Raw genomic sequence first — 22,291 nt, forward strand, 5'->3', positions numbered from 1 at the left:
AAGAAGCTGCGGTGGCCCAGCGGCGAGGCGGTGGTGTCGGCGACGTGGAAAAGTGGCGTGTTGTGGGGGAGGTATGTGGGTGCCGACTGCTGGCCAGGGGCACCGGAACTGGGCGGCGGCGGCGACGGGGTGGAGCGGGCGGGGGCTTGCTGTCGACGGGGGAGGAAGAGAATGGCCTATGTGCCACCGACTGGCGGGCCAGGGGGAGGAGTAGGCGGGTGTCGCGCGCATCCGCCTCGTGTCCGCGCCGACGCAAATGAGGCCCAAATTTGGGCTAGGAATGGGTCGCCCGACGGACAAAAAGCAAACGCGCGTTCGTTTGGGTCGGCGCATTGGGCCGACTTTTATGTCCGTTTTGACCCAAATGGACATACGTGAACGAAATGGATCGGCGCGTTGGAGTTGCTCTTATGTTTTTATTCTCTTAATACTTCATTTTAAGCCAATAAACTCACCCTTTGTCAAAAATTGAGTTAATAAAATTCATCATTTATCAAAAGAAAAGGCAGTGAGCAAATAATAAAAGAGAACATGTGAACCAGGCTAATACGAGTGCTTGAAATTGGTTTTGGCTCCTTCTGGCCAATTGCGCAGGCAGTTCACACTTTGTGTTCCCACTTTGTGATCCTACATCACCCATTCACCAAACTGCTTGAGAGAATACAAAGCTGCACACGTGGTGTATATTCCACCAAAGCGCGTAGAAGGTCAAACACTGGAGCATATAATTGCATGAGCAACGGCAACGCTGCGCATTCGCAAAAAAGAATAAAGAAAATGGCAACGTTGCATCCAGGATCTGATTGATTCTAAAATAGACCAGCTTCAGTAGAGAAGGATAATCTGAAAGCGATAAGCGTGAACACTGCGCCCCATAATAATTCCGTGCACTCCAAATTCTTCTACTATGATTTATTGCTACGATCAAATGTAAGCATCAACGTTACAATCCTCTCTGCTAAAATAGAGCGGTGATTTCGTTTTGGTGCCAAATCGAAATGGACAGATGGAAGGGCACAAATCAAAAGACCAAAAAAATGCACGACTTGTTTTTTGTTTACGGGTTTCCGTGAAGCGAGGAGCATCCTGGATGCCGTGAACATCCCGGTAAAGCACACGGACTAGTCTACTTTATGGTACGATGATCCTCCTATTTGGCCCGTTTAGTTTGTGACACACATGATATGACACACGGACATCATATGCATTCTTGAAAGAAACTTCGTAGCTACCGTCTCCGGGCATTAGGAGGATTCGTGATGCGGTGGTCAACGCAAGAAATCACAAGATAACATTAATTTGCTACGACACATGGACATCGCCTTCTAGCTGGAGCATGGAAGCCTGGAACCCATAAATAGCAGAAGCTAGCGTATTGAAACAAGAGAGAGATAGAGATACAGAGAGAGAGAGAGAGAGAGAGAGGGAGAGGGAGAGAGAGAGAGAGATACAGAGATAGAGAGAGAGAGGGGCAGAGCAGAGCGGATAGACTGCCGGACAAAGAGAGAGAGGGAGGGAGGAGGAGAGCTGAAGACGTGCGCATGGCAGGAGGAGAGCATGGAGCTGGAGCCAATGGTCTGCAAGAGCAAGACCACACCGGAGCTCTGGAGGAAGGAAGAGGAGGAGTGAATCAAAATCAAGCAGGGTGCGAGAATCCAGAGCAAGCTCTGAGCAGCACCAGCAATAATCAGCCCATGCTCTCTGTCCAGTTCGTGCAGAAGGTATGCAACTAGATTGTTTTTCATCCACGGATTCTTATTTTCGTTTTCGTTTCCGAGAATCCTTATGCGATTCCGGCATGATTATCGATCCAGCACAAACTAGTTGCAGTTGTCCACACCTGCCCATGGAGGCCATAGTTCAGGTAAGAGAGAGAAACAGGGCAGAGTTCAAACACTAGAAGAGTCAAACAAATGGACAAACATGACAACTCTCCACGTGATGAGTCGATAGCAATCCAAACGCAGCAATTAATATTGTAGTGTTGCGGCTAAGAGAAAATTCCAAAACACTAGTTGTTTGCGTTCTGTTGAAAGTGTCGCCTACTGGTTTATTCTGAGCCTCTGTACAACTTGGACAAGCGAGTAAATAATCTATCCATCTGAAGGCGACATTTATTCTTGGATCATGGGCGCACGCAGATCCTGGCCGAGATCTTCGGGACCTACTTCCTCATCTTCGCCGGCTGCGCGGCGGTGGCCGTGAACAAGAGGACGGCCGGCACGGTGACGTTCCCGGGCATCTGCATCACCTGGGGCCTGGCCGTCATGGTCATGGTCTACTCCGTCGGCCACATCTCCGGGGCGCACTTCAACCCCGCCGTCACCTTTGCCTTCGCCACCTGCGGCCGCTTCCCGTGGAGGCAGGTGCCGGCCTACGCGGCGGCTCAGGTCCTCGGGTCGACGGCGGCCAGCATCACGCTGCGGCTGCTATTCGGGGGCGAACCGGAGCACTTCTTCGGGACGGTGCCGTCGGGGTCGGACGTGCAGTCGCTGGTGCTCGAGTTCATTATCACCTTCTACCTCATGTTCGTCGTCTCCGGAGTCGCCACCGACAACAGAGCCGTAAGTAATCCTTGCCCTAGCCATTGATTTAATTAGTTTTCTGCTCAATTATATGAATTGGTTCGCACCACCATTGATTTTCCCCTCTCGCTCCAAGCAGATTGGTGAGCTCGCCGGTCTGGCCGTTGGAGCTACCGTGCTACTAAACGTGCTCTTTGCCGGGTATGCCACGATAACTGCTCTATTTTACTCGCCATTTTTGGACTTTGGTTGTCAGCAAAGTCATCTTTTGATTGAAACATGTTATTTGTTTAGATGATTGATTGAAACATGTCCATGGGTTCCTTTCTTACACATATGGTGCTTTTAGCCTCTAGTTATCTCCTAGTGAGAACAATTAATCGATAATTTGCCCTAAAGAAAGCTATTTGCACAACCAAACTTTGTTGCATGGTCATGGTTTAGCCGTCGTTTCAAACACTCCAGAGACCAGCATGGCGTCGTACTCCCACCAGATGTGATGCCCATGTGGCGGAGAACTTAGATGCCATGTCAAACAACACTGAAACTATTTGGAATGGCAATGTACAAGTAAAAGTAGATAATACATTCGTGCGCTACACTTTTAGTGAGTTTTGCGTGCAATCACCGTGATTCACATATCATTTTAGTGTTAATCTGATTGCGTACAAAAAAATGGATTTTTATTAGGTGAAATAACACCGGAACTATTCGAAATACTAGCAATGTGGAAGTACAATTAGAGGATCTTTAAGTTGCATTACATAGCCATGAACTACAATGTGGAATCAGAAAATCATGGAGTAACTATTATCTACAAATTTTGAGAACAAGTAAAATTAATTCAAAAACAGTGGAGGTGTGTTTCTTTTATTTAAGAGAATTCATTGATTTTTTTTTTAAATATTTGTGTGGCGTGGGATACTAGGATCCATGTGCTGACTGGGTCAGCACAGCACCCACATGGCCTAACAAATGGGGATGCCCAGTAGATTGGTTTTTCTTAGAAAAACTAGTACAAATGCCCTGACTGGGTCGGAATAGTTGTGTGTCCAGATGCCCCAGGCCAACTTTGGAGTTGTTGTCACGCCCCAAGCCATGGCATGTGTACCCTCGGGTCTGGTTACGCCCCTATGTCATAATAAAACAGAAGTACATGGTGAAAAGAGTGTTTTTTTTCTTTCTAAAATCAGCTAAGGGCTAACACTCGATAGTGGGTAAAAGTCTATTTTAGGCTATAAATATTTAAAATAAGTGATATGAAATTAGTTTTCATGATAATTCTACTGATAGTATCAAAATTAAAAAAACATTAATTTGTGTAGAGAAGCGGTTGAAATTTTGTGATTTTTATTTCACTCTACCATTGTTTCGTGAAATGATATCCCAGAGTGGTTTTTTCTTTCTGTCATATTGAGAGAATAAATAATTTTCTGGGTACGGACTATGATGTGCAGGCCTATATCTGGAGCATCCATGAACCCTGCAAGAACCATCGGTCCGGCGATGGTCCTCGGCCGCTACACCGGCATCTGGGTATACATCATCGGGCCTGTTAGCGGCGCCGTTTCTGGCGCGTGGGCTTACAACCTCATCCGGTTTACCAATAAGCCACTGCGAGAGATCACCAGGACCGGGTCCTTCTTGCGAAGTGCGAGGATGAGCTAGCTGCTTTCACATTGTTGTTGCTTGTGGGTAGTGAGTGTTGATGAAATGTTGTTGTAATTCTCTGACCGCACTGTAAATTTATTGGCTTTTCTCATCATCTCATTTCACTAGTAAAGGATTGGGTCACCTAATTCTAGCTGTGGTGATTTTCTCTCTCAAGAGTCAAGAAAGCAATGGTCACGCCTGTAATTGACTTGTGTTTCTTTTAGGTTTTGAACGATCCATTCAGAGAACTACCGGCATTAGTCGGCATACCTAAATATTTTTCTTGAAGAGATTCATCTTGCACATTCAGCACCGCTTTCATCTCCTCTCTAGTGCTCACGGATTCCCTTACTGGAGTAAAGAGACAATTTGTCAAGAATGATATGTTGACTTGAGACCCGACAGTATGCAGACTATCAATAGCAAAAAAACAAAGTGGTTGACAAATACGTAGAGTGCATCTCTTGATCTTTTTTCTTTTTGAGGGAAATATCTTGATCTTGTTGAACAGCAAGAGCTATGTATCACCTCTAGTCATTCCTAATACGTCTTTTTTTTAGAACTATTCCTAATACGTCTCGCCTACAGCAAGGCGTTATTGGCCCGGCCCAATACCGTAACCACTCCCAAGGTCATTTATGACGTTCTTTTACCATTTTTGTCACTGTTTTGCATCAGTTTTCTTTGTTTTTTTTTCTTTCTTTCTTTGGGTTTTCTTATTTCTTTTCTCAAACAAAATCTAGTTTTTCATACACATTATATACTTTTCGTATACATGAACATTTTTATACATATTTAACATTTTCAATATATGATCAATACGTTTTTTAAATATTTTATATATCTATTTTTCCATATACATTTTACATTTTCCATATACATCTAAACAATTTTTATGTATATTTAACATTTTTCAAATATATGATTACATTTTTCAAATATATGATTACATTTTTCAAACATATGCTTTGACTTTTTTTTTAATACGCATTCAAAAAATTCAAACATGTGTTGAAACTTTTTTTAAAAGATATGATACATTTTTTTAAAACTACACGAACATTTAATACATTGTATAAACGTTTTTTGAAAATATCATGAATTGTTTTTTGAAACATGTGAACAATTCTTTTAATGCACTCTACATTTGTTTTTGAATTGTATAAAACATTTTCTGAATTATACCAACATTTTATTAAATTCAATATAAAATGCTACGTAGATGTTTCTGAAATGAGTGAACATTTAAAAGACACGAACGTTTTTTTCAAAGCTATCAACCCATTTTAAAAAAATTCTAACAAAAAATTACACTACATTACCATTTCTAAAATTCAAGGTTTTTGAAAAAAGAAAGTAATTAAGTTTTGGAATATACTCTGTATGTATTTAGAATTTTTTTTTAATTATAACAAAACAAAACTGAATGGTGAAACAGAAAAAAGAAGTAAGTAGGAAGTTTGGCCGGGCCAATACTGGCGACCGGGAGGCGCTCCTAAGGGCGAGTGCTTGTTCGGTCTCATGAAACATGAAGTGATACTTAGGAAAACATGATGTGTTACATGGGCGCGGCTATACACCGCTTAGTGCGAAACTGAGCGTATGCTTGCGTCAGAGTTCACAAATCACAACTAATGAGCCGGCTCAAGTAGCTTCTAGGTTAGTTCGTTTGTCCTCTGGTTTCTTTATTCGTTAGTTTCTTATTTTTAGTATTTTGGAAAAATATTATAAACACATATATTTAAAAACATAACTTAAAAAAATTCACAAACCATGAATTTGAAAAATGTTAACACTGTTCAAATTGTTTTCTGACGTAATTTAATAAACAAAGTGATAGACTTCGCAAAATGACTATGACATCAAAAATATGTACGCATTTAAAAGATGTACATTATTAAAAATGTTAATCATGTATATTTCGAAATTTTAAACGTCTATAAAAAACTTTCTGATGTATAAAAAAATTACAATGTGTATGGAAAAATTTAGACATCAATACATAAATTTTAAAGAAATGTTAAAGAAAGTAAGACATGTATTGAGAAAAAAGAAAGAACAAGAAAACTGAGAAAGAAACAAAGAAAAACAAAAAAGAAAACAAGGAAACCGAAGTAACACTGATGCCAAACAACTAAAACAGAAGAAAACCAGTGCAAAATAGTGGAAGTAACGAAAAACCAAAGAAAACATATGAAAGCGTAAAGAGAACACATAAAAAAGAAAGAAAGAAAAAATCCGTTGAAAATCGAAGAAACCCGATAAAAAACATAAAGAAAAAAACACAAGGAAGGAATGAAATAATAAAAACCGGAGCTGTCCGGCCAGTGTACAGCAAAAGAATGGAATAAATAACCAGTCGCAGGAAAAAAAAATTATCTTTTTAAGGGAAAGCGAATGCCGCGATTGAGCGAGAGGAATGCAGGAGCAGAACGCTCTAATGGGCTGGCAGATGATTTAATGGGTGGAGGCGGCCCAGTTGGGAGGGGAGACCAAAGCAGGAAAAAATGGCCAATGTCCGGAAATTCCCCGTCCTCACTCTGTCTCTCTCACTCGAGCTCTCAAAAAAACTCGAGCTCTCCCCAAGGGAAGGGGATCCAGCTCGCCGCGCCGCAGTCCGGACCTCGACCTCTCCTCCTGGCCCCGGCCCCGGCATCGGCACGGCTGGACCACTCAACCGAGCCGCTGCTCTGCCTCACTCCGACAGCCACCTTGACCTTCTCCGCCGCCTTCTTCCGCGACGGAGGTGAGCGCCCCAAGCTGCCCGCCGTCTCTCTCTTCTCCGGTGTGTCCTCTTCTTGTTCCTTTCCACACATCTGCAGCTGTCCTACGCTCAGATCAATCAGAGGCGGCCGAACGCACACTCGCGGTGCACACCTTGCTCGCCGCCGCTGAGGGTAATCCCGTCTCGTCCTTCTTCGTGCACACACACACAAACAGAGCAACTGAGGAATACAATACAGGGCAACTCGGCAGCAGAAAGACACACACTTCTCTTCTCAGGCACCCAATGCATTCACCATTTCTTCTTTCCAACTGTAGCTAAGACGAGCAACGGATCTTGTAGTACAAGCTTCTCAGCACTTTTACTGCCAGTCATTGGGGATGGAGATGATGAGAAGCTTCAGGTTGAGGGCATGCCGTTTGTTCCTATCTCTTCTTACTTGTACTGCCAGTCAAACATGTCGTTTTGGATGGCTGAGGTAGCACCGACGCTGTCATCATTCGGTGGTTGCTATGATGTCATGATCATCTTGTTAAGCCCCCGAACTATGGAGTATCGAACTGTGGTACTAATTAGAACTGGCTATTTATTATTGTTCCTCCCTGCCTCCCAAATTTACTGTAGTTTTGGCATGGTTAAGATGCGCAGATGACATCGTTCGGATGAGCAATTCGCTCTTGGTCGTGCGCTTTGAGCGAAAGCATTTTCTTGCTGCTGGAATGTTATTAGGTATCTCTTCCATAGGCTGTTTGTTTTCTACTATCCGGTGTGCAATTTGGTTGTAACTCGCAAGTTTCACCAGGTTGCTATTTGGTCCTACCTTGCAAGAGCCTTTTGTTTCCTGCTTTTTTGTGGTTTCTATGTAGAAAGAGACTTGTTGAAGAGGTGCACTCCAGGGCAAGGTGAAATGCTGGTTCTTTGTTCATCTTTATCTGGGTGGACGGTTATATCTTGATGATTACATAGTGTGTCAGCTTGGCCGCATTTCGCTTCATTTGGAAAAATCCAGCGAATTTCAATGGCGCTTCGGGTTTGCAGTCGATCTGAACATGATCAGTAGATGATGATCTTGTCATACGCACAAGTAGACAGCCAACTTGTCGTAAGAAGATCTCATGTGTGCCAGGATCATATCACACAACCATATCAATGTTGTCGTAAGAAGATATATGGTGACACCGACAACCATAGCGCGCAGAAAAAAGGGCGGTAAACCATCAGCCAATTCTGATAACTGAGGATACACCCAACGAAACGGGCAAGCAAAACATGAGTCCAGATTACAAAAGAATCCTTGCAAAAATTACAAACGTCAGAAAAAGTGATGTCACACATTTTCTCTATATCAACAGATTAAATGATCACTAGTCACTGGCCAAATACTTCAGTCCACAGTAAGCAAGTTCTGAGTGAAGAGAGGACGAAAGACGGAAAACAGAAAAGAAATGCTAAAGCATGGACAGAAAAAGCTCAGCAAATTTCCAATATCCACCTAATCGATCGACTGACCGACGACAACTTGTACAATACAAGGTATAAAGAATGTTTATAAGCACCATTCATCCAGCCAAACATGTGCAATTGAACCAACATCCGATCCGACCCGACCCGACCCTAGGTATAAACAGCAACAAACGCAAAGCAAACACACAAGCAAGCTCCCTCTCCTCCCAAGCAAAAATGTCTTGCCCTTCCTTCCTTGTACGTGTATATATATATGCAGTAAGGTGCACAAACACACACATCATGACCTCTATATAGTACAGGTGCCTGTCAAAACGCGCTCCACTTGTCGGTCCCATGTCTCGTCGGGCTGGAGGCCTCCGTCGACGGCTTGGACGGCTTGAAGGGCCCGGTGCCGAAAGGGTCGTCATCGTCGAAGGAGTAGCCCTGGTCATGGGAGTCGGTGCTCTTCATCGAGTCAAACCTCGCAAACGCGTTGCTTCTGTCGTGGTCGGCGTTGCTGCTCATGGAGTCGTACCTCATGAAGCTGCTGTTGTTGCCACCGCCTTGGTCGGCATTGCTGCTCATGGAGTCATACCTCATGAAGCTGTTGTTGTTGCCACCGCCCTGATCAGCGTTGCTGCTCATGGAATCGTACCTCGTGAAGCTGCTGCCACCACCCTGGTCGGCATTGCTGCGGAAAGAATCGAACCTCCCAAATGCGTCATTGCTGCCACCAAGCTCGGCGCTGCTCCCGAAGGAATCAAACCGTGAGAAGCTGTCACGCGGCTGCCCGAACGAAGTGCTGTCTTTCGCGCCAAAGGAGTCCATCTGGGAGAAGGTATCGAACGAGCTGTCGTCCCCGGCTTCGCTGTACCTTGGCGAGAAACTGGAGTTGTACATCGGCGTGCTTGGAACGGAAGAGTCGAAGAATCCCTTCTGCTGACCGCCGCCATAGGTGCTCCCGGCCGTAGGAGATTCCACTCTGCCTGGACCAGAATCAAAGAGTGAACCCTGCATTGGGGTGCTCGGGAAAGAGTCGTAGAATGAATTCCCCATTGGTGTGCTTGGAACAGAAGAATCAAACAGTGATTTCTGCATCGGCGTGCTGGGCACAGAAGAATCAAAGAGTGATCTTTGCATCGGTGTACTTGGAACAGAAGAGTCAAAGAGTGACTTCTGCATCGGTGTACTTGGAACAGAGTAGTCGAAGGATGAATTCTGCATCGGCGTACTTGGGACGGAATAATCAAAGACGGATTTCTGTAGTGGAGTGCCTGGGACAGAATCAAACATCGGTTTCTGCTCCTTGCCAAAAGCACTAGCAGATGTAGAACCCCCTGTCCTTATGGGGGGAAGACCTCCTGGCCCAAAGAATAGATCTGAATCACCATTCTCACCATCCTGCAAAACAGATTGCAGAGTTCAGTGCTACATAGAAAATATTTATACAACATGACACGATGCCACGGAAAGCATGAAGAGAGCTTGACCTTATCTCCGAAGTTCCATAGGGAGTCATTATCATCACCATGATCAAAAGATGGGCCCCAAGAATGTCTGTTATTGGTTTTATCTCCACGAACAGGGGAATCAGATGCTCCATCGTTGCTGTCAAATTTACCATGCAATAAGATAGTATTTTTTTTTTGTAAAAATAAACAACAAAGGTGTTTATCAAAGTATTACTCTCTCCGTTTCTAAATATAAGGCCTTTTTGAGATTTCAATACGAACTACATTCAGATGTATATAGACATATTTTAGAGTGTAGATTCACTCATTTTGCTCTGTATGTAGTCCATATTGGAATCTCTAGAAGGTCTTATATTTAGGAACGGAGGGAGTATTTCATTGAGAGGATGCATGTCTGAGCACAAAGGAGTCTCGTGCATGTTGTTAATGTTTTGTATATTACATCAAGCAGCACATGTTTTCAAGGTTTGAATTGGCTTATTTCAGTTTCATTAACAATATTAGGTAAAGGGGAGCACATGCAAGGTTAAATTTATAGCAGATGCAACTGGTCTTCATAACATAACTTCAGCCTCAAACTTGTGACCTTTAGGCACCAACAAAATTGACATGAGAGCTTACGCTTGTTTTGATCAAATAAATGATTTGCAGAAACAAATGACTGTGATTGTTTTTAGCAAGAGCCAGGTGTATATTTCATGTAAAATGGAAAGAGAGATGGAATTTATACCTGATACTATCAGCAGCACGTGGTGAGTCGGCATTTGTTACCGATGGTTCATTAGTATGCCCATCCTTTGCCTTCTTTGCAGGACTAACTGGAGGATTTTTGGCTAATTCTGCTTTGCCGTTGGAACCAGTTGCTTCAGGTTCTACAGTCTGCTCAGCAGCAGCAGTTTTATCAGTCTTGCTGTCTTCTTTCTCTGTTGATGTAGCTGTCGATACCCCATTGCTAGAAACTTTGCCATCTTCAACAGTAGGATGACTTTCTTTTACAGCCGGAGGCTCCACTTCGACTGTGAGTTCCTTGATTATAGAGAACCCTGTAGAAAAATAAGCAGAATATGATGATTCAAATCTACAAATGCTCTAAAGTAACACATCGAATAAAGGAAATGATAATATAATCAAGCTAGCATACCATCTTCTGCAAATCTATCCCATTCTTCATCCCAAACAGCAGCTGTCTCTTGTATTCCAGGTTGCCAACCTAAAAATGAGATGGGAAAGTAAATCATTCATTATTCTGTAAGGCAACCAAACAACACAAATAGTACGATGCCCATTGAAAATGAAGAGCAAGCCAAGTTAGCAGCAAAACTGGTTTGCGATGAATGTCACATTCTATCTGATGCAATAGACAAACTAGAAGCATTAAAGATTGCTTTCGTTAACAGAGATATTATGATACTGGGCAGTGGGCAGAATGAACTAGCATTCATTCTAGCTCAATTCATACCAGACAAACTGAAAATCAAGGTACAAGATTAATTTAAACAAGATAACAAAACCAGTAAGAGAAAAAACACTGACTAACATGGAAACTTATATTAAAATATAATTTAAACAGGATAATAGCACATACCAAAAGGAAGCTCCACTAAAGTAGTTGGCTTAGCTCTCAATCCATATCTCTTGCACTGTTCATTTAAAGATTTCACTAGCTCCTCAAGTTCAGATTGTATCTGATTAGCCCGCTCCTGTAAGCAAGGTAAAAAGATTGTCAGACAATAGTTTCAGAACATTACGATGTCACATTCATGAAAGATACTGAATAACAGAAGGCCAACCTGAAGCTTCTCATCATCCCCATCCCCTTTCTGCAGCTTAACTATAGAATTATAAATTTCCAATTTCTTCGCCTGTGAGCAAAAGGAAAAATAAATAGGTCTGTCCAGATATCAAGACTATTTTTTATCATTAACTGGGATAAAATCACAAGTATACCTGGATCTCACGGAAAGTAGCCTCATCCATTGATAGCTTTGATGCCACATCTCCAACCTTCTTGCATCTCTCATCATATTTGGCCGAAAGGGATTGAACCTGAATATAGTATTGAACAAGAAATGTGAGATTTATGCGAATCGTTATAAGAACTACAAAGGGTTGCCATTATTTAATTAAATGCCATAAGCCCATAATACAACAAGAGACATTATATGACAGATAAAACACAGTTCACGATTCATGAATGCGTCAAACTATCTTTCTGGCTTTTACCATACTAACTTATAATTCCCCCAAAACAAGAAGCTGGATACTGTGAGTTGTTCCAAGAGCATGCAATAACTGGAGGCTTGCACATGTACTACGTTATGTATCACAATATACAACTTGTACAGTACAACATTGTAGTTACCTTTTGCTTCAATACACACCTTGGAAATTACACCGAAAAGGCAGAACAATGAATTGCATAGCTCATTTTCTTAATCAAGATTACAGAAAACATTACCTCGCGCTTATCAGCAGACATACTTTCTGAGACTTCATTAAACCTGTTATCACACCTACTCTTGTAGAGAATCTAGGGCAAAATAAAGAAATCAAGTCAGACATGATCACATGAACACATACAACTTGCAAATATGAATAGCTGATATTAGGTGTCAAGTATTATAGCTAAATGATAGAGATGAATATGTCCAATTGGTATAGGACAGTACGCTGCAGCTTATAGTTGTAAAATATCACATCATTTAATGGAAATGCTATACCAACAGCTAATGAGTAGAATGGGAAACGCAAGTAGACTTGAATCAACAAAGACCTCGCTAAGATTCCTAAACATACAAATAGTTATGCTTCTCTAGATGGACGGACCTAATTGTTGCAGTCAGAATATATGTTTGCATTTACATAGTAAGGCATATTGGCATATTGCTAGAGTACTTACCAACTCCTGCATCTTGGTGCGATAGTAATCAGTCTTCTCCCTGGAATCCAGTATTTCCTTTTCCAACTCTTGAACCTTCATAAAGATTTAAAATATGTTAATGTTAAACATCAGGTACGCCTAAATGCATGTATGATGTTGCAAATCCACATTGCATTTTTGCCCCAAGATAACTTAGCTAGAAGTCTAATGGCATCACCATTTCCATGATTCTATGAGAATATGAATTTGAACCTGTGAAACACTTACCCAAACATGATTTAATTACTATAGTGTTCATATATATTCTGGTTTAAACATCTTAGTTATTACCTGCACTACCATGATAAGATTCAGAAAGTATGTGATGCCTGAGCTGTTCGAGAAAAAAGATGCTCCCTATGCTACAGAAATTTAATTTTTCAAGTTTATTTCTCATGAACTATGGAATGGAAGATATTGAACAAGAACCCAGTTGTGGAGAGCCAAATCAAAATAAATTTGGATTTACTTTTTTTTCTAGTATTTTAAATGTGAAAAGTCCAAAAATATTTTCATTAATTAAGCATGATGAGTAAATACCTTTTTATCAGCATCTGAAGCTTCCTTGAACTTTGCTTCGAGTGCATTTTGTTCCTCTTTGCTAAGCTGGCCAACCAAATGTTTCTCCAATGCTGGGACCTTAGGTTTTTGTGGTTCAGTTGGCGTAGTATCGTCATCAAAATGAAGAGGCCTTCGATGTTGTTGCTTCACAGATGAAGGAGGCATTCCAGGATGTGGTCCTTGCATTGCTCTACTTGCAAACCCTACAACAATTATTCAACAAAAACCAGATCAGTGACAGGGGGTTTTCTCATTAGTTAGTGCTAAAAAGAATGAACAGAACAATTTCTTTAGATAAATACCAGCACTTTGATGGGGAGCCGGGCCACTAGGGTTTTCTGCAAACTGGCCAGTAGAGGGTAGTGAAATTCCCTCCGCCCAAATACCATCTGGCAATACATCAGGAAGTGGTCGCTGCTCTCGGAACCTCTCCATTAAGTACACAGCAAAACAAAATTCCTTGAAAGACAGCATCCCATCCTTATCCTGGTCGGACAAATCCCACACCTTCCTTAAGATCTCTATAAGTGGAGAGGGGCAGAAATTTTAGAAACTTATTGGCAGGAAATCAAAAAGAACCAATGTCCAGAGAGAATTTGAGCATCAGAGGTAACTTTCAGTGGGAAAACAAGCTAACAAACACAGACAGTATTTATCTGATGCAGTTTACTCATCAACAATAACAATATAAGATTGTGCTGGCGCTCTGAGGCACTAAACTCCAACAATACAATGTCACGCAAATATAAAAACACATCTTTCACTATCAAGAAATAGTAGGATATGGATGCTAAGATAAAACATGATCAAATATGTCAATTCAAATTGCATGTAGCAAAAGAAAATATCTGAGTAGGTTAATAAAATAAATTCATATTTGTAGGTTTAAGTACATGCAAAAGATGTCTAACGACAGCAAGCAGTAGCATGGCACCAACAGCCAATGAATTTGGAATGCAAAAAAAGTGTAAAAAAATAATTAGTCGCCTAAAAGGCAATGTTCATGGCAAAAAAAAGTCAAGGAATGACTGCAAAAGCAGGATGCCTTTTTCGAACTAGAATTTGCACTTACATAAACAGATTGATGTTTTTGCATGCTGCACTATGCATGCAATCATCACCTATTTATTTGCTTAGATGGAATGTACCAAGTTCACAGGCACACAAAAAGAGAACGCAGTCCATCATTCACAGTATCAGGAGGGAAATATGGTAAATATACATGGAAGAAACACTACCTCTTGGCAACCTCCAACTTAAAAACAGATTCCTTGCCTCTTCACCAGTGATCTTCCCATCTCGATCTCTGTCTACCTTAATAAATACAATCATATATTTCCTGACATCTGCTTGAGTGATCTTGGGCCATGGAGCCTGAAACTGTTTTTGATTTGTAGGAATTTGTCCACCAGGGATGTTAGCACTCGGTGGTCCTGGAGTGCTCGGTATGCTATTAAACTGGTTTTGCTTAGGAGCTGGCTGGTTTGGTGGCACCTGACCAGTATGAGAAGGCAACGATGATATACCCTGCACAGGACCAGGCGGCATTGGCTTAGGGGGGTGATGAGGTCCAGCAGCTGGGCCATGGGCTGTAGAACCGGGCAAGCCATTTGAAACATGGGGGAAAGATGAATTTTGCGTTGGTTGTGGAGTTGCAGAGAAAGGATCAACCCCAAAACTTGAGTTGGACGGCGATCCATTTCCTAAGGGAACCAATGCCTTGGAGTCATTAACAGCTGGTTGTGAAGACAGAATGTTTAGATCTGTTGGATTTGGCTTTACAGATGTCGTAATAGCCGGTGTCTGGGCTGCAGGAGTTGAACTCTGTGTTGGTATTCCCACGGTGCCAAGGTTCACCTGTGGAGAAGCACCTCTAACTGGAGCTTGCGAAGTACCTCCCAATGGACTTGCACTTTTCTTGCCACTGAACCAATCGGTGGATAGATTTGCCGTCGTTGAACCAGCCTGATTTAGCCCACTTAGACCACCTCCTACGGGTGGCCTTGGCGCGATTCCCTGAGCAGGGGGAATGTTTGCATTTGGAGGTTGTGGCGGCCTAACAGGATGACCCGGTTGGGGTACTTGTGGGGTGTTTGCACTTGGAGGTTGTGGCGGCCTAACAGGATGACCCTGTTGGGGTACTTGTGGGGTGTTTGCACTTGGAGGTTGTGGCGGCCTAACAAGATTACCCGGTTGGGGTACTTGTGGGTTCAATGATGATCCAGGAGGGCCCTGTGATCCATTTACAACTGGAGTGTGTTGACGAGGACCTAATGCCTGAGTGGGCTGTGGGGGGCTAGCGACACTGTTTGTCTGAGGAGCTGCGGTTGGGATATTTATACGGGGAGCAGGAATTTTTGCAGCAGCGGGACCGAATAATGCTGACTTAACAATGTCTGGTGTCAACTGTCGGCCACTCTGTGCAACTGTCACTAGTTTAAGCGAGTTGAAAAAATCTTCACGCCCAAGAAACCCAGTCCGATTTTTATCAGCATATGTCCAGATCTGCAGCAGCAAAAGAAACAAATGGCAGTTAGTACCAGTAGTCAAAAGGCCAAGTATGCACAATGACACAGTGACAAGCATCTCCGAAGGTACAAGGTAAGTAGCTTTAGCATCATTTCACATATCATCTGTTCCAACTGAATTCATCACTTCAGATAAGTTTATTCACCCAATATTGAGATGTAAGTTCTGCAAGTACAGTATTTCAAATGCTAACAAGAAGCATGATCGAGTAGATATACTTTAGGACGTGTGGCTCAGCTTCCTAATAATCAAACCATACTGTTTCCTGCCATAGGTAGTTGTGACTAGGTTCTAAAAGCCGCTACTCATTGCACAACTAAAACCATTGACCCACATCCATTTCTTTCAGCTAGCACTTGAGCACCAGATATTGACCAAATCACAGCTCAAGCTTCTCCAAGGAAATGCGGGAAGTACAAAGATAACTAAGCTGAGCACTGTGGTAAATCTCGGTTAGGATCACAGAAGCATAGCGCCCGGACGAGTTCGTAGCTCAAAATCTAAATCCCAAACCCCAGTTGCTCCCAATTCCTAAGCCGTGTAAAACTTGTGTGCTTCTAGTTAGCTCAGCTACTCTCCTCCCTAAGTCGGTAGCCGCCAAGCTGCCGAGCAAGCAAATCACACAGCCAGATCAAAGCGAGAGCACGCGACGTCTAGCAAGCCCCGCCATCCAAATCTCGGCGCCGACAGCCCAATGGGAGCTGCAAACTGCGGCGGATTCGACTCAGAGACCCCAAGCCGAAGAGCTGGCAATTCGAGCCGGGGGGCGGTCCGAGGGGCCGAGATCGCCGGGAACCGAGACGAGCAGCGTGGAATTGGGGAAACGCAGAGGTGGTTGTGTGAGGTGAGATCTGGGGGTACCTGAGCTAGGACGGGCTGCGGGAGGCCGGAGCCCTTGAAGAAGGCGACGGCCTCCTGGCCGCTGATCCGGCCGTCGCGGTCCAGATCCGCCGCGCGGAAGTAGGCGTCGAAGGCCGCCTCCATCGCTCGCGCGCGCCCCGCCCCGGCGGAGGAGGAGGCGCGGGAGACGCGCCGGGCCCGGGGCGGTGGGTCGCCGGCGGCGGCGGCGGCGGCGAGATCGGGGGGGCGGCGGTGCGCCCCGGGTGCTGTGTGTTCGGAGGGCGGTGTGGTGACGGGGAATGTCAGATGCGCGACAGAGCGAGAGAGAGAAAGATTATCAGTTGGGAGGGGGGTTGGTGGGGCTCTGTTGGATTTCGCTGGAGTTTGGGGGGCCTTTCTCCAAAATTAATTGTGCTTCTCAAAAATTAACCTTGTTGGTCATATAATTTGGTAAAATTTAAACAACTAGACCGGATCGTCGTTGGCGCGACGCGGCGACGACCGTCGGATGCCGGACACGGATCTCGACGGGACAGCGTGGCAAACATGCGGCTTAATTGTTTGCCCCCTTGAATTCAAGTGTGAACACTTTCGCTTTTTTACCCTGGTTAACTCACTTATGTCATCATCTATTCATTTATCTCCCAAATTAAGCGGCAAGGCGGCGACTAAACCACATCGCTCTTCATTTCGCACGCAGTAGCTTCGGTTCCACGTCTCTTCCACTAGCTCGAGATCTGGTCAGTACCCTGCCACTCCTCACCGGTGACAGCCACACGATATGGCGACCTCTCCATCCTTTAGTATGGTTGGCGCCGTCGCAGGGCTGCCTCCTCCCCACGAATGCCCATCTTCCCAGTGTGGTGTCCAGAAAGGCTCTGACTATTGAGATTCATACATGCGCCAGCGCTATCTACATTGTCGCCGTAGTTGCTCCCCGTCATCCATGCCAGCGAGGTACGAGTCGTCTTCCATTTACCCCTTTTGCTCAAGAGAGTGAGAGGCCACTAGCATTGTGATGTGTATATATGTGTCTGTGTTGCAACGAGGAGGTGCATGCTGCCATTTTAGTTGTGTTTCTAGCATGGTTGCAGGATTTGTGGTGTTCTGAACAACGATTCCCCTCCATTTAGTTGTTTTAAAGCAAGGTTGTGATGTTTTTAACATGCAATTTGAGTGGTTCCAGTGGGGGTTTGGGACTATATATGTGGATTTTAGTATAAATGGCACAGTTGGCTTTTTTTATAACAGGGCAAGAAGTGTGTATTCTCCTAGCAACTTTTTTATCATGCCAGTATATTTTAAATAGGCATGGCATTTTTAACATTGGCAAGAAGGGGTTCCTGGGTGTTTGCTTTGTGCTGGGATGGGGTAGAAGATGGGGAAGAAAGATGGCTTGTTAGATGGGCAGAGGTCAACGGGCCTTATGACCTGTGCGCCAGACTCGTCGACGATGGTCGTGGTAGCAATATATGCCAACACATCCTCACATGATTGTTTAGTTTGGGTATCACCTCATATGTTCCCCCTTGTCAAATTTCACACTATTTCAAGATGCTTGTACATGGTTACTTTCTATTTTAACATTCATTTTACTTATACTTTCCATTATGTACAGAAAAAAATTTAAGTTGCCATGTTTTTTTTTTGGAATTTAAAATATTTTTTTATAGTTTCCATGACTTTAGATAATATACCATTATATGGAAAACATGTTTTATCCCAAAAAAAATCCCTAAATTTTTCTTGTGGCCATTTTTTTAAGTTGCCATATTTTCATAAACACAAATCCTAGATTTTTTTTGCCATGTACCCATTTAGAAATTACCAAAAATAATGGCATTGTTTTAGAGAGCATAAATCCTAATTTTTGCCATGTAACAAGTATAATCTTTTTCTAAATTTGCAATGATCTAGATAACATTTATCATTGAAATTGCCCTAGAGTACGGCAGTTATTCCTACGTAGCATTTTTCCTTGTATCATGGCAATTTTCATGTAGTTTTTTCAGTGTATCATGGCAAGCGCCTGCAGCTTTTTTCCTTATACATTACTATGTAAATTTTGCATTTAGGTATTTTCTCCTATATTGAACCATGGCAGCTATTCATGTAGGTATTTTTCTTTTTGTAATGGACCATCATAAATTTCTTGTTTGTAGGTATTTTTTTTCTTGAACCATGGCGATTTCCTGCGGGTATTTGATTTTTTTTCCTGAAACATGGCAAATTTATTTTTATATGGAGGCTCTTTGTAGTGTACAATGGCAAATTTCTTTTTATATGGAGGCTCTTTGTAGTGTACAATGGCAAATTTCTTGTAGGTATTTTTTCCCTTGTGTAGTAGGTCATGGATTTTTTTTTACTAATCTGCCATGTAGATGTACCACTCGTGGTAGGGGGTGTACATTAGATCACCCACAAAAAAGGGTGTACACAATCAGGCCACCTCCACTAAAAGATCCCCTAATGATGACTAAAAAGGAAAAAGTTGAGCCGAGTCCTCAGGCCAGCTCCTCCTGCAGGCTGAGAGGATATCCAGGAGGCCTTGATGGTGGAGGTCAGGTATGTGCCACCAAGCTCTAAAAGACGCGGAGATTGTGAGGAACCAGTCAATCGTGAGAATATCTGTGATTAGTTCCATGGCCATCTATCGTGTAATACGATGATATGTCTTTGTCCCGCACTGGAAGTCCTCCGAGTGAATTTAGAGGTGTCTGTGACGCTTTTACACACACTATCGACTTCTGTATCATTTTGAATTATGTCCAACTAATGCTACTTAAAGTACGTAAATATAGTTGATCGTGTCTAATTGTAGTATGCAACATAGTTCATATGTAATTTACCTTGTAAAACTTATTTGTTTAATGTATTTGTTCTTGTAACTTCTTGCCCTAGCTATGAAGGAAATATGCCCTAGAGGCAATAATAAAGTTGTTATTTTATATTTTCTTATATCGTGATAAATGTTTATTATTCATGCTAGGATTATATTAACCGGAAACTTGATACATGTGTGGATACATAGACAAAACACTGTGTTCCTAGTAAGCCTCTACTAGACTAGCTCGTTTATCAAAGACACATCATTAGAAGAATGATGTGATGGACAAGACCCATCCGTTAGCTTAGCATATTGATCGTTCAGTTTTATTGCTATTGCTTTCTTCATGTCAAATACATATTTTTTCAACTATGAGATTATGCAACTCCCGGATACCGGAGGAATACCTTGTGTGCTATCAAACGTCACAACGTAACTGAGTGATTATAAAGATGCTCTACAGGTATATCCGAAGGTGTTTGTTGGGTTGGCATAGATCGAGATTAGGATTTGTCACTCCGAGTATCGGAGAGGCATCTCTGGGCCCTCTCGGTAATGCACATCATAAGAAGCCTTGCAAGCAAAGTGACTAATGAGTTAGTTACAAGATGATGTATTACGGAACGAATAAAGAGGCTTTCCGGTAACAAGATTGAACTAGGTATGAAGATACCGACGATCGAATCTCGGCAAGTAACATACCAATGGACAAAGGGAATAACGTATGTTGCCATTACAGTTCGACCGATAAAGATCTTCGTAGAATATGTAGGAACCAATATGAGCATCTAGGTTCCGCTATTGGTTATTGACCGAAAAGGTGTCTCAGTCATGTCTACATAGTTCTCGAACCCGTAGGGTCCGCACGCTTAACGTTCGATGACGATTTTGTATTATATGAGTTATGTGATTTGGTGACCGAATGTTGTTCGGAGTCCCGAATGAGATCACGGACACAACAAGGAGTCTCTAAATGGTCGAGAGATGAAGATTGATATATAGGACGATAGTATTCGGACACCGAAAGTGTTTCGGAGGGTACCGGGTACATATCGGACTACCGGGGGGTTACCGGAACCCCCGGGAGGAATAATGGGCCTTATGGTGTAGGGGAACGCAGCAGAAAACAAAAATTTTCTGACCTATGCACCAGCCCAGGACCACTATGGAGACTGCATACATGGTTTGATCTTTTTCGTTACCGACTCGTAGCGCAGCGGGAAGTAGAGTCGATGACGATCGGCGGTGCAGATCCCCGCAGCTAGGATTTACAACCTCCCAACCGCGAGGATGTATACCCTCATCTGCTCCTCAGACAGCCCTCCGGGAGGCGGTCGAATAGCCCCCCGGACGGTGTCGCGGACAGCCCTTCGGGAGGACCTTCGAAACTTGAACGGTCACTCGGACAGCCCTTCGGGAGGACCTTCGAAACTCGGACGGTCACACGGACAGCCCTTCGGGAGGCACTCACGAACTAAGACCGAAACTACGATCTCTCTACAGAGTTGCACACATACGGTGTCATCTATCCGGCAGGGCTTCGCCGTCCAGAACTAGTTCCTGCCGGAACCCAGACAGCCTTACGGCTCTACGAAACTCTTTTCGTGGGAGGGAGAGAAGAAGCCAGATAATGCATGGCATGTGTATGAGAGCAAGGGATGAGTGTGGAGGGCTGCCCCTCCACCTCTATTTATAGGAAATCCCAAGGGGGTAGGGTAGTTTCACAAAAAACCCAAAATGCACATGAATGAAGTCCTTCCACAAGGACCTAGGAGTGAAACCAAGGAACAAGAGGGTCCCCAAGGGGGGATACCCCATGTGGCCGGCCACACCCCCATGAGGGGCCCAAAAAATGGCTCCTATCCATCCATGTCATCCCCAAGATCTTTTGGAGCAAAGCCCCAAAAGGTGGCTTTCCATAAAGTAACCATAAAGCTGATTTTCACTATTCACGACGACATTTTTCAGCGTCTGATCGAACTGAAAATATTTATGTGGGCTAAGAACATTTCCAGTACCCACTAAAATGATTTTCAACGCGTTCCGAAACAATTCCGGTTTTAGTGATTTTCATCTGCGAAACGCATCTGAAGTGGCTCCGGCAGCTCCGGAACATTTCCGGTTTTTATCTCAGAAAATTCCAAAAAGCTTCCAGAATGATTCTGGCATCCTCCAAGAATTATCAGGCATGTGCCCAAACCAATTTTACTTAATGGTGTATCCCGAAACAACTTTTCGGTATCATCGAAACTTATCCGATGACCTCTCTCTGCGGTACGATTCCGCTGTCCGAAACTTTTCGGTGTCCGAAACTTTTTCGGTGATTTTCTCTCGGACTCCCTGTCTAGTATTCAGCAGATAGATGACCCTTAAGCGTGTGACCCTATAGGTTCGGTGAAGTATAGACATGACCCGGAACCCCTTCCGATCAATGATCAACATCGGAGCCGTGGACACCCATATTGACCCCTATACCCACACGAATAAATATTCGAGTGAACCTCCAGTTGCCGTGTGCTATTCCTGTTGCTTCGCGATATGTTACAAATACCCGAGGTGAGACATGTTGGCATTCCCGTGGATCAACAACTTGTCCACTATGCTAGTTACCTCGTTACCGGTATTGTTCTCTTTTCTCGTTATCGTGTTCCGGCATCCCCGTGATCAAATCACAAAGTGTCTGGCCAGACGATGATGGATACCGTAACACCGAGAGGGCCCAGAGATATCTCTCCATCGTCGGAGGAGCAAATCCCAATCTTGAGCTATCAAGTTACTTGACACACTTTTCCA

General features: G+C 43.4%; 2 protein-coding genes across 2 annotated transcripts; one reads left to right on the top strand and one right to left on the bottom strand.

The window, feature by feature from the left end:
* Positions 1–1,399: 1,399 nt before the first annotated feature.
* LOC109768714 (aquaporin NIP1-3) lies at positions 1,400–4,497 on the top strand. The gene is made up of 4 exons (XM_020327449.4): positions 1,400–1,721; positions 2,142–2,564; positions 2,665–2,726; positions 3,983–4,497. The coding sequence occupies exons 1-4, from the start codon at positions 1,542–1,544 to the stop codon at positions 4,191–4,193; spliced, it is 876 nt and encodes a 291-aa protein (XP_020183038.1). The 5' UTR covers positions 1,400–1,541; the 3' UTR covers positions 4,194–4,497.
* A 3,864-nt stretch (positions 4,498–8,361) lies between these two features.
* Positions 8,362–17,009, bottom strand: LOC109768713 (uncharacterized). The gene is made up of 13 exons (XM_020327448.4): positions 16,693–17,009; positions 14,541–15,807; positions 13,605–13,823; positions 13,282–13,505; positions 12,721–12,795; positions 12,280–12,351; positions 11,769–11,867; positions 11,612–11,683; positions 11,407–11,521; positions 10,963–11,031; positions 10,552–10,864; positions 9,840–9,957; positions 8,362–9,750 (listed from the first exon to the last, which is right to left on the bottom strand). The coding sequence occupies exons 1-13, from the start codon at positions 16,813–16,815 to the stop codon at positions 8,677–8,679; spliced, it is 3,840 nt and encodes a 1,279-aa protein (XP_020183037.1). The 5' UTR covers positions 16,816–17,009; the 3' UTR covers positions 8,362–8,676.
* Between the last annotated feature and the right edge of the window lie 5,282 nt (positions 17,010–22,291).

Source organism: Aegilops tauschii, chromosome 7 (assembly GCF_002575655.3).
Source record: "Aegilops tauschii subsp. strangulata cultivar AL8/78 chromosome 7, Aet v6.0, whole genome shotgun sequence".
Taxonomy (NCBI): domain Eukaryota; kingdom Viridiplantae; phylum Streptophyta; class Magnoliopsida; order Poales; family Poaceae; genus Aegilops; species Aegilops tauschii.

Coding starts and splice junctions, on each gene's coding strand:
- LOC109768713 (XM_020327448.4), bottom strand. CDS start 16,815: ATGGAGGCGGCCTTCGACGCCTACTTCCGCGCGGCGGATCTGGACCGC. Junction 13,506..13,604: donor GGCTCCCCATCAAAGTGCTG/GTATTTATCTAA, acceptor TAATTGTTGTAG/GGTTTGCAAGTAGAGCAATG. Junction 10,865..10,962: donor GGATAGATTTGCAGAAGATG/GTATGCTAGCTT, acceptor ATTTTTCTACAG/GGTTCTCTATAATCAAGGAA.
- LOC109768714 (XM_020327449.4), top strand. CDS start 1,542: ATGGCAGGAGGAGAGCATGGAGCTGGAGCCAATGGTCTGCAAGAGCAA. Junction 1,722..2,141: donor CTGTCCAGTTCGTGCAGAAG/GTATGCAACTAG, acceptor GGGCGCACGCAG/ATCCTGGCCGAGATCTTCGG. Junction 2,727..3,982: donor CTAAACGTGCTCTTTGCCGG/GTATGCCACGAT, acceptor TATGATGTGCAG/GCCTATATCTGGAGCATCCA.